This window comes from Phalacrocorax aristotelis, chromosome 3 (genome assembly GCF_949628215.1).
Source record: "Phalacrocorax aristotelis chromosome 3, bGulAri2.1, whole genome shotgun sequence".
Lineage (NCBI taxonomy): Eukaryota > Metazoa > Chordata > Aves > Suliformes > Phalacrocoracidae > Phalacrocorax > Phalacrocorax aristotelis.
The window spans coordinates 100151168-100163547 of record NC_134278.1 but is presented as its reverse complement, the minus strand read 5'-3'; the positions used below and the strand labels follow the sequence as shown (position 1 = coordinate 100163547).

Here is a 12380-nt window from a genome sequence, read left to right as displayed (position 1 = left end):
ACAAGAGCTTGTCTAAACGTACCAGTGCTATTTTTACCAGTGAAAATGATGTATGTAGAGATCCTCATGCTGCTGCTGCTGCCATGGATACCACATGGCCAGAACTTGCAAAGGAAATAAAATACTAGCAAGCTGTCAGTGAATGCACACCACACATCATGCTGTGAAACCCTGTACTTCTGGGTTACTAGGTTCAAGACATAATACTTACCCTAAAGATACAGGGGATATCTTTTCGATTTGCATGGATGACATCTGAGGCCAAGACGGAACTCACTGAGAATTCTTCATCCCTTAGGGAGACCACAAACATAATTGGAGAAGAGTTTAAGAGTAAAATCTGTAAGTTTGTTTTTTACTTATGTTTCCATAGTACCAATAGCCTTGTTTTGTGAATGGCCCAAGACAGTACTGAGATCTCATTTTTTATATTATCCTCTCCCCTTTATCTGCAGATGAAACTCACAAATGCAATGTTGCATAATTAATTCCTGGCAAATGCTGATGGAGATAAAACTATTCTGGTTTTGTTTGTTTAAATTAAAACCTTTTTTTAAAAAAAGAGGCAAACTTAAATAAGCCTGGGCCAAGAATGCCTCTCCAACTCTCATAAAAATCCAAACTCACTAGAAGTTATAAGCTACAAGCTAAAGCTGTTTGAGACTTCCTAGATAAACTAACCTAGTTCAGAGATTGACTTTACCTAGTTGGTATGTTAAATGTTTTCAACCTTCAGTGAGGTTGGTAGTATTTCAGTAATACTGAAGACAGTGGGAACAAATTATTTAGCCCTTCTGAATAAAAAATTCTATTAGTTTTACTCCAGAACAAAGTTTTATCTGTCTTTCAAAACTCTATTCAACCCTAAAAGAATGTATTTTCCTTCTTTATTCATTCCAGATCTTCTATACAGCTGAACAGATGCATTTTGGCACATGATGTAGTAATGGAAGTTTAGATTGCCACATATGAACACACAAGTGTAGTTCAGGCTAACTGCAACTACTGCTTTTTTCCAGAAAATCAGAGGTTCTCAACACGGATTACTGAGTTTCATAAAAGCTCTGGAGCTTGCTTACTGATTTCACAAAAAACAAACAAACCAACCAAAAAAGGTCTCAGTACCTCTGAAAAGCTCCCACTCAGCACCGAACAGCTTACCTCATGTCTATGACCTGACTCACTATCACGCTGGGCTGGGATGCTTTTCCTTCTGCTACATCATATAGGAAGAGTTTAAAATCACAGATCACTGCCAGCGCTCTCTGCCAACCTTTCTTTACTCCAGCTGGTTTTGGTACCTTTAGGAAAATAAATTTTGATCAACTCTATGTACATTTGCATGCAATCAAAAAATCAAACAGATGGTACGAAAATCAATTCTCTGGCCTAGGCTGACAAGCTTTTATTCAGTGATAATGTTTAGCAATATAAACAACAGCACAGGTGCAGTAAGAGCATCAAACACAGCCACACAGGCACCACAATATATTATTTAAAAAAATTCATAGCACCACAGATTCTTTCTTCTTATTTCACAAACTCATTCAAAGCTATAATAACAAATACAGAGAAAGAAATCCATTTCTAGTTGGTCAACAGACATAAGGCCAAAACTGTACTGAGTAATTTTTATAGTATTTAGGTAGAAGTATCCACACCAATTACTCTAGCCAGTACTAGCATCAACAGAAAGACTTAAAAAAAAAAACTCACAGGCCCTGGAGATGATCTGATCTCTAGAGATGAACTATTCAAGATCAACTCAAAGCACAATAGCCAAAAGAGATGGAGAGAGGATTACTGTTGAAAATTCCAAGAGTTGCTTTGTGAAAATTTAGGTGTTAGTTTCCAGACTGTTACCTTAAGGTATAATTGAATCCATCCCCCCCGATGCCCCAGTTAGAGTTTAATTCCAGATCTGGAAAACAACAAATTTCATATAAGTGCCCCAAATGCAGCTACCCGATACTTACTCGGACATGTCCTTCATACGCTGTTCCTATGCCTTTCTGCGGATCTATTCCCAAAGGTCCCTTAGTCTGGTCGGGAGGGATTGGACATACTGCAGGAGCCTTGTCTGCACAGGTCACATGGCAAGAGAATCCGCATACTTGTGAGGAGGAGAAGAAACAAAAAGATTTGATGCTTACTGTGCAGTGCAAAAGCTATGATAATGACGATGACATTTATAAAGGAATCCTCTCTTTTTTTGAGCAACAACTGAATAGTTTCACTGAACTTTGCTACACAGAGACAGAAATGGAAGCCTGGGCACAGCAGCAGTTCATGCTTTTATCTGCTCTAAGTTGATTTTCTGATTTTCAGAGGTGTATGGATACACATCCTAGTTTCATCCAATTAGAAGCTCATACTTAGATAATACCTATTATTTCCTCCAGGCCCAACTCCACTAGTAAACAAAAAGCTGGAGGCTCCTCTAAATGATGAGTGTCACTCTGTGTACATACAAACTTAGAATAAATTAGTCCTGGAAAGAAAGAAAATTGGTACCGAATGGCAAAGCTGTCTTGTATTTTGCCCAGAAAGCAAAGCTGCTGTCAGCATACCTGACCACAGACTGTGGCCCTTTATTGCTATTTTAATCAAACTGCACTAAGCTCTTCTACCACCAACTGGAACAAGTATGTCCCCAGACCACTAGGCAATCTGTTACGTAAGATGTTCAAAGTGTTTGGCTTCTACTGTTAAAAGACTGAAGCATGAGAAGATATTGTTATTCAAAACATAAACACGGAATTCCTGCATTATCACACCACAACATTTACTCTGCAATTTGCACCTATAAAAACTTCAGCTCACAGTTCCTTCTTTCACAAGTGCTTACCTTCACAAGTACAGCCCTGTCGTATTAAACCAACCATCAGAGATGTGCATTGATTGCATTTTGTTGGTGTATTAAATGATTTCACTACAAACTGGTGAGCTTTAGGCTGTGAAACAAGCAGACAAGGATGTTAATACCTGTAACACTTCTGAAGAACAGGGTTTTTTTTTCGCAGATGTAAGAGTGCATACATGCATTTAAAGAGGTAGCTTATTTGTGTTTGCTGAAATGAGATCTGAGCTCCAAACACATGGGCTGAAAAAAAATTCCTTATCAGTGATTGTTATTGATAGTTTAAACCATCCTCTGTAAATGAAACCATGGAAACTGAACCTTGTCTCAGAACACGAGCTTGCTTCTATTGCAGAGAGGAAAGTTGCCAAAATGATTCCATTACACCCTAGAAGTTCAATGTGTCTATGTATGTGCTTGGTAGGCACCTGGCGGCCAGTCAAGGTCAACCCACCACGGTATTTTCTAAGCTGCAAATTCAATGCTCCTCTGTAAGGAGTATTGCCTTAGTTAAAAAAAAAAACCACACAATCAGCCTTTTTCAAAATTCTAATTTTTATGCCGGAAAGCATGATAGGGTTCACTTTTATCGTGCCAGGCACAGGCAATTTCAGAACACCCAATTTAAAAGCAAGAGCATAGAAGTCGTTGATTTTGAAAGAGCTTCTCTTCTTGTTAGTTCTTGGGAACACAGACTACATGAGTAAGTGTTTTAATTGTCCCTCTCCCCTCAAGGATGGCAGTGCTGATGCTATGATACCAAGGCTAAATGACTATGTCATGTAGCAGTATGATTCTAAACTGCCTTATATGAAATCCAGGAAGCTGCTTTGCTTTTCTAAAACAGCTCCCAGCGAAGTCACAACTGGTAGGTTGAGAAAGGATACAGCAAAGGGTGAACACAAAGGCTGTCTAAATAACCTGAATAATGTACGTGATCCAAAATAAGAGAATTTTGCAGACTATTTTAATGAGTAGGCATATTAAAATTTTACTCACTTTCCTGTTTTTCAATGCATAAGATACCACAGCTAAGGTCTCAAACTTCATCTATATTTAATGAACATTTTACTGTTAAAATGGAAGCTTTCTGTCTACAGATGGATGTCTTGTTTTGAAACTTGCAGGGAAACAATATTTAGCTTTAAAAACTGATGCAATCAAAGTAAGAAGGTTCTTTAGGGAACATATAAATTAGAAAGCCAATCATTACTTACTGAGCAACATGTTTGCAAAAATGAAACGATGTGCACACTAAAATCTGTTTCACATGATCTAAGTGCACTTACATTATTTTTTTAATTGATGTACTAAGGTGTCGCCAACAGAACACTGTCTGCTCAAACTTCCTAGCTTTCCTTCACACAAATGAAGTCTTTTGCTATTTTGCAATTTATCAAAGCAGAGGAACAGATATATTAGAAAGACATACTTCATTGATTAGTTGCAGAAAAACTGATTTTTTTTCAATATACAGAAGATTCCTAAGCCATCAAGGCACTTCTGAAACTCTTATGAGAAGATTTTTCCATTAATAGCTTATATCTTATTCCTCCTTTGCTTGAACATACTCAATTCACTATGAATTAGCATATGCTGACTGACTTATTTGGCCAACAGCAAAATAATTTCAACAACTGATGTGAAATCAGTATTTATGCAAGTAAAACGCCAGAAGACAAAAACTGGGGTTCCCTTTCGCAGCCCAGTGCTGCAGTGCTGGCTGTAGCGCTCACTCTACATTGCTTATAAAAAATGCAAATCTACGGTTTCATTTTAGGCTTACCCGTTGCCTTTTCTCAAAAATAAGCATCTAATTAGCACACAGATGTGCTAAGCCAAGACTGGCCCACAGTGAAATCAGTTTTACTGTATGGAGAGGATAGAGGCCGGTTGGTCAGACACATGCTGGTAAACACTCTGTTCTAGGACATCTCTTTTCCTTTCTTCATGTTCTGGTTTATTTATCTCTTTCTAATGTCCAAAGTATGGTTTCTCCTATAATCAAATGCCTGTGTGCTGCTACAGTGGAATGCCTAGTACAACTTGTCACCCCACATAATGTAAAAATAAGGGGTTTTAAATTCTAGAAAGCAACCAGCTGGCACATAAACAACCCTTCTAGGCAGTTCTGCTAAGATTACTGTCATAAACAGGTCTCCTGAAGCTGTTGCTCAGGAGCAATATTTTCCCCCTTACTGAAAAACTGTGAACACTTGACTGAATACCTTTGGTGCAGAGAGTCCCGATCCAATATATGCTGTCCTCATGGTCGGTGTGTGAATTGAACGGGGAGGATGATCTGTAACCTGAATACAGTTCCCAAAGGATCAATAAGGCATCAAAGATAGCTTGAATAAAGTGAAAAGTCTATTATGTCCCATCCACCCCATCTTCAAACATACAAGCAGTGAAACCAAACTGATTAAAACAGGAAAGGACTCAGAAAACCAAATCCTATTTCTCAGCAAAATTATGTGTAAGATTCATCTCCTAAATGTCAAAAATAACTTTGTATTATCTTAAACATTTGATTGAACCTCTTCTAATGTAAAATAATCAGAGGTAATTTTTTTATCATGGAAAGGGGATACATTATTGTAGCTGCAGAGCCTCGCTAATATTTCATATTGGACTTCCAGCAGGACTCCAAAGAGTGCTCCTACAAACTACCGTATAACATTAACTTTGTGTCAACATTTCTTAAATATTTATGATTGAGGATATATTATGAAGAGAGACTGTATCTAATAACTGATTCAACATAGTTCCCATCTCTATTCAACTACCCATATGTGAAAGGAAATGCAACATTCCCCAAAATACAGTTCACCACAAGTGCAGAAGGCTATTACAAGGTCCTAAATAGTCTTGCTGCAGAGGAGCGAGCTTCATTCTAAACAAAAGGATTTGCAATAGCAATTTTTATGAGTGAAACGGCTACCCCTAAAACAGGCCAAAAATTTGTTAACACTGAAGTACCTCAATTGGTTCAATCTCACTAGCTGTAGATGGAGACCTTGATCTTGAATGGAGGTGAGACTTGCTGTCTTCATCCCGTGATGGAGTATTAGACAATGTAAAATTCTCAACTGAATCAATCTAGGAGAACAATTCAAGAGGAAAAAAAAAAAAACAAACCCGAAAAAATAAATCAAAACATCGTTAAAAAAGAATTCTCAAATCTTACCAAAGTAAGATATGGGAGCAGTAGAATTCCTAAGACAGAACTGAGGGGATAAAAATTCAGTTTTAAGCAACTTCCTAATTAAAGTACAAAAATGCAATGAAGATTATTGAATATAAACACACCAAGACTGAGAGGTGAGCACATGCGTAAGAGCTGCTAGTTCACGGGCCTGATAAACACTTAAGGAGACATAATTCAGCATTTTTAGGGTGAATATTTTCTAAACACTACTGCATTTGTCTACTGGTAGCATAGATTTGTTAGAAGTGAATTTCCGTATAAGCCCATGTAAATCACTGCAAACATATTTAGGAGAAAATAAGGAGAAAAGACAGAGCAAACAACATTTCCTGAGGTTAGCGTTAATTATATTTACAGAGAATTCAGAGGGGTTTTGTACCCCATTTGAACTACAAAAACATCCTTTCCAGGAATACAGTTTCTTCAGGGGAATATTTTCCTACTCCTTGCTATACAATGAAACTAAGCCTGACAGAGGTACGCTGAACAACAAGGCATATAAGTACAACCAGGTATCTTGGATAACAAGTCATTTTTTGTCAGTGCGACTGAAAAAATCAGAGACTGCAGGATTCTTCCTTGGAAACAAGACATCTCTACATCAAAGTTTTCTATGTAAATTTACATTTAAAATATTATAGCAAAATGAGGATGCTTTTCTCCACTAATAATAAAACTAAAAGCTGGAGGCCTGCATTGCATGCTTGGCTTTCCTGAAGCAATGCTATCATCAGTGCCCCCTGCTAAGGATTTGGCTAGCTTGCACACAAACTAAAAGCAACACTTACAGAAAGCACTTGAACATTCCAGTGGGTTTTTTCTCATTTGCCATTGACATCATAATAAGAATTCCACAAGCTTTACTGCTTTTTGGGAGTAAAATATATTGCCAAGCCAATCTTATACATGCATATACAGTCCTGTTCTCCAGAAACGCAGTTATGGTAGCGAACAGGTGCAGCTGCTGCTTCTTCTTTTTTCTCTTGTTTTTGGGTCTGGTTTTATTTTTTTTGTGTTTTGTGTTTTTTTGGTTTTCTTTAAAAGTAGTGAGTTTGATGGCTTCCAGTTTTATCATAGCAGTAAAAAAAAATTATCTGGTGGAGAATGCTCATCAGCTTAATCAATTTAGGCATAGTAAGATGCCTGCAAGTATTTCTGTAATGAAAATGTGAAATTCTTACACTGGGGTACACCTGTTTTCTACACATAGATCTTGTGTTTCAAGCATTGAGGCAAAAATTAGCAGTAAAGCAAACATTTTGTGCTCCGATTTATCAGAAGCAAATAATAATTGGAAGCTTCATCCAGTATTGGGAACATTGATGCCTTTAAGCAGTAAATCTGCATAGACATAACACTGATTCAATTCTTTCAAGCTTTTTTGAGTCTAAACATGTTATAACTTTGAGTCCACTCAAAGACTAACATCGAACAATTCTACCTTTCTTCATAAAAGTGTTATTAAAAAATAATCCCAATGAGTAGCTGCAGGTGAATTTTTCATAGCAAGGAACAGACATTCCTTTTCTTCTGCAAGTTAAACTCAGAGATCTAATCTATCATTTCATAAATGTTTCCAGATGCTCCAAAGGCTTTCCCTTTCAAAGTAGCATCTATATACCAAAGAATATGCATGGCGTCTCTTAAAAAAATTCGTACAAGAATGATATGAATGATGGAACTTTTCTGGAATGTGCTACAAAGCCTTTGTGGTTGACAACAACTCCTGAACCAGTTACAAATTATTTTTACTTTGCTTATGAACATAAAAAGCCCACAAAACACACAGAACCTGATCTACCATTACAGAATTTGAAGGATATTTAACCATTACCTTTACCGTAAAAACAGGGCCTTAAGCTGTATTGCTGCAGTAATCTCCAGGTTCCTTGCTTTAATGAGAAGAACTAAGTACAAGAGCAACCTGACTCAGCTATGGTCAAAAGCCGATGTGGGCTGCATTAACACCATTAAAATTAGTTTTAAACTAATCCAATGGATTATCAAAAGCGTATTTCAGTATTTCCTACCAAACAGTAATAGCCTTGTTGTCTTCCATAGGGCTGTCCTTAGCTGTCTACGTGGTATCACCTGTGTAGGTCTGAGCCAAAGCTGGCCACTGTATAAACACATCTTGAGGAGAGATATACTTCTGAATTAGAGCCACAGCTGACAGAAACAAGCAGTTACCGTAAGCTCACACACAGAGCTGTGTGCTTTAAACTGCATAGGTAAGGTCATTATTAGAGTTGTTGGGCATTATTGCTGATTTATTGAATATTCAATATAAATGCTTTGCATTCTTTCCTATTCCTATCATATGTGTATAAAAGAAACAAAAGTGGCAGCATAGCATACCTGGTACGAATTCAGTCTGATAAAGCTTTGATAACACCATTTTTAAAAATCCAACTTGATTTTTGAAACACCATAGAGATTTCCAGCTTAACAGACTGCGACACATGCAATTCTGTTTTCCTTGTCTGAATTTTTTCCTGCCCTCCTTGATGCTCCAGTTTACTCAGTTCCCCACTTCTCATTTATCTCTGTACTGCGATACCTTCTATCATTTTCAATGACATGCCTCCCAAATGCCAAACTCTACCTTCTATAGGCAATTCCCATAACTGAACACGTGCCCTCTGCCAAGGGCAAGGAAACAAACAGGCCCCCATTTGACATCTGCTCATCTTCCCAACCTGCATCGACCCGATGAGCTTTCACAAAGATCTTTCAAATTGAAATGAGAAAGTACCCAAAGCACCTTCTCCAGTTACTGTGATATTGTGCTCATTGGATTACCAAATGAAATACTCCAAAAGCCTTTAGCCCACAGCTGTAAAACAACAAAAAGCACAGCAGCAGCAGCAAACAGTAGCAGCAGCACAAGACATGCAGTGAGGTAAATACACAATCCATACATTAAACAAAGGCATGTACGCAACAGGCAAAAAATAAAGGGCCACATAGAGTACGACAGCCTCTTACACGTCTGCCTTTGTTAGCTGGAGTACAGGAAGGAGAGCGCTTTAACAAAGAAAGGAGGAGAATATGTTACAAAACCAAGCAGTGACACATACACCAGCTCAGAATTCATCGCTATATCTCCAGAGGCAGGGTTTAGACACACACAAACATGTTCAGTTTTACAAGTATTTTGAAAACAAGATATTCTGCGGCAACAAGAGGGAATAAACATCCAGAAAAAGGAACAGTTATTTTAGAGTCTGTAGTTTTACACTGGACAATAGCAGTGAAACTGCAGACTATGTTACACTAAAAATTTGCAGATAGCATCTCTGTACTTTGAATGAGATGAATAAAGCAATCTCTTGGAGGCACAGTATGTCCGATTTAAAGCATCATTAAGAACCAGAATTATTCTACACTTAATTACGAATGTGCAGGTAAAGTCACAGGGCTCTCATCGCACACTACTATGGCTTATTCTTGTTTAATGAGAATTCAGAACATGATTTATTCTGTGGTTATTTACAAAGTTCATATTTGTTTAGTCTAACCAAAGCCCATAGGGACTGCATGCGAGGACAGATTGCAGGAGAATTCAAGAAATCTGTTTTTAATTCATAATGTGTTGTTAACAGGGGAAAATAATATTTTCCAGCAAGTGCAGAAAAATAATTTTGTCAAGGGAAAATGGTATTCCATTTTATTGTTATTAAATAATCACAAATTGTTTAAATAAAACAGGTTGATTGCTTCTAGTAGCTAGTGAGATACACAAAGATCCGCCTGGCAAAAAAAACCAAAACCCAACATTCCATTAGCAGACACCTCTAGTGACCACAGGAGACTTAACACCTAGATGACGTTACTGAGACACACAGAAGAAACAACGGCAAAGATTTAGAAATCAGCATATTAGAGTCACTGGGGGTGACTTCCCTCCCCACCGAAATCAGAACCCAGGGCCAGCAAACCCCATTCCTACTCCCCTTTGCACCCTCCCGCGTGCACAGGAGATCAAGGATAAGTTCTGAACGCATGGCCTTTCGCAGCTATGAGGAGGATTTTGGCACCAATTCTGCCAACCTGACCAAGTATTATTTCAAGGAGGGACAGCTGGAACCAACATTGACTGCTGCTCATCTGAATAGTGAGCTATCACTTTTCTTCCTCAGCATCTGCATGCTACAAGAGGCAGCGGGACTTCTATTTTTACTTCTCTCCGGTAGAAATTGCAAAATTACCATTTTCCTCATTGAAAAAATTAGAATTAACTCGAGTCATTCATGGAGCGCTATAAAAAATTACATTATTTGGATGGTAGACACACAAAACATACCCACCCTAGTAAACTCCAAATGTAATCAGGGGGCCAAACTCAGTGCTGCTTACACATCTCTATGTTAAATAGAGATCTTGCAAAGAGTGCTATGTAACTGCAACTGCGTATTATTTTACACTCTGTCATTTCTTAATGAAGCACAGAGGCTGAAGAAACAATATGGGCCATTAGTAATATTTCCTTTGGCTCTTGATTACAGGATTGGCTTTCCTGAAACCCATGCAATATTGCAGCACTGCATGAGTCTGACCTGAGGACTTCTGATGCTTCCTTGGTCTTAATATAAGGAACCCACACACTTGTCAGGTTTGACTGTACACAGATGCATTCTTCTTGAGATGCTGCAAGAAACACTGTCCTTCCAAGGAACTACTGTCAGAAAGAGACACTGGAACAGGAATGGAGGTCACATCCAGCGGGGAGGGATTTTTAATACCGTTATTTTCATTTAAGTCCACCTAATGCATTGATATTGAACCAACTCAATGAGCTAAAACATAAATACCCATTCATTTTAATAATTCAGAGGCTCTATATTATGAACCTGTGAACGAATCCACTAATTGTCCAATAAATGAAATACACAGAACTGACTTTAAGCACAACAGTCAACTCTCTTCTGCAGTGTTGCCAGATGAGAAAGAATTCTGCCCCAGTGTTAGAGATGTTAGTCCCTGGCCAGTCCAGTCCAGAAATGTACTCTTGCCCAATCCAACTGAGAAAAAAATGCTCCTGTTTGACTCAGACTGATGCTGTAACAGGGGAAGTTTGATTCTGTGTGTAGTAAGTCATCCACATGCAACAATATACATATAAATACCTGGAGTTTTACCTAAGTCTAAAAGATGAATATCTGAAAAGATTTGATCTGGGCTGACCAATCAAGAAGAATGTCTTGAAGGATATACACCAACAGCTGTAAATCATTCACTTGCATAGATTTAAAGTGATTTTGTCAAAATGCTGGTGGAAAACAAATATGCTGCCTTCTTTAAAAAACAAAAACAAAACCAACCAAACAATAATAAATACAGAATAAAGTACTGGTGTCCTTCAAAACTAACTAGACAGCAACCAGGAAAATTTTCTTGTCCTAAGTTTCCCCTTGCAAAATAGAACATTATCAGCTACTCTGCCGCATATGTACTCTACTAACTAACTCTTCTAACTAACTCTTCTAACAGGTTTTAGGAGAGAGTACTAGGTATTTTTAAAGCTAAGTTTCTATGTAAGAACCTGCTGACAGAAACTGTGTTCCTAATATTCAAGCAACATATAGAACAATTCTTTAATCCCGATAAAGGATATAAATATTATTCATTTATTGTAGCTTTAACATGACAGGAAACTGTACTCTCATTTTTCTTCATGGAAGAAAAGTCCAACAATATCAGCAAGACAAAGTTTTCTATCTGCTATACAAAAATGCAGGCAAATACCTTCTACTATGGTACCACAGATGTACTTTCACATTTTGTCTAAGGTATATACTTGATTTACAGAAAAAAAGTGTCTAGAAGAAAAGCATTCTTCCAGAGTTTGTGAAAGGAAACGCAATCAGTAGCATAGGCCCATAATACTATATCCCCTTTGTTATACACTTCACAGCAGATATTTCTAGAATAAAATTAATTATATCACATCTTAATACAAATAGGATTAGACTTTTAAATACATATGTATAAATATGTGCGTATGTGTACCCACATACATACAAGCACACAGAGATGTACATACACAATATACCTACAGAGTTGTAATGGATGGTTCTCTACCATGGATGCATAGACTATACTTCAATTTTTAAAAGCTTATTTTTATTTACTTTCATGTCCCTACTACTTCAGTCTGGAAGAAATACAATGCGGTCAATTTTCAGCTTTTAACTCAACTCCCTTAGTATCTAATTAACTAGGGTAAATATTTAAACACTGTCCTGACAGAAAACTAGCATCTCAAATGGCAATAAAGTATTAAGTTCCCTTCAGTTATAAGAAGAT

General features: G+C 37.5%; 1 protein-coding gene across 5 annotated transcripts in view; it reads right to left on the bottom strand.

The window, feature by feature from the left end:
• CDC42BPA (CDC42 binding protein kinase alpha) overlaps window positions 1-12380 on the bottom strand; it is a 188951-nt gene that overhangs the window by 26171 nt on the left and 150400 nt on the right. For all 5 annotated transcript variants that reach the window (XM_075088713.1, XM_075088714.1, XM_075088717.1 and 2 more), the window contains exons 23-28: window positions 5843-5962; window positions 5089-5169; window positions 2849-2954; window positions 1977-2113; window positions 1162-1301; window positions 212-293 (exon numbers count right to left, since the gene is read on the bottom strand). In XM_075088713.1, the coding sequence (XP_074944814.1) occupies window positions 212-293; window positions 1162-1301; window positions 1977-2113; window positions 2849-2954; window positions 5089-5169; window positions 5843-5962 (666 nt within the window). The remainder of the gene's footprint in view (window positions 1-211; window positions 294-1161; window positions 1302-1976; window positions 2114-2848; window positions 2955-5088; window positions 5170-5842; window positions 5963-12380) is intronic.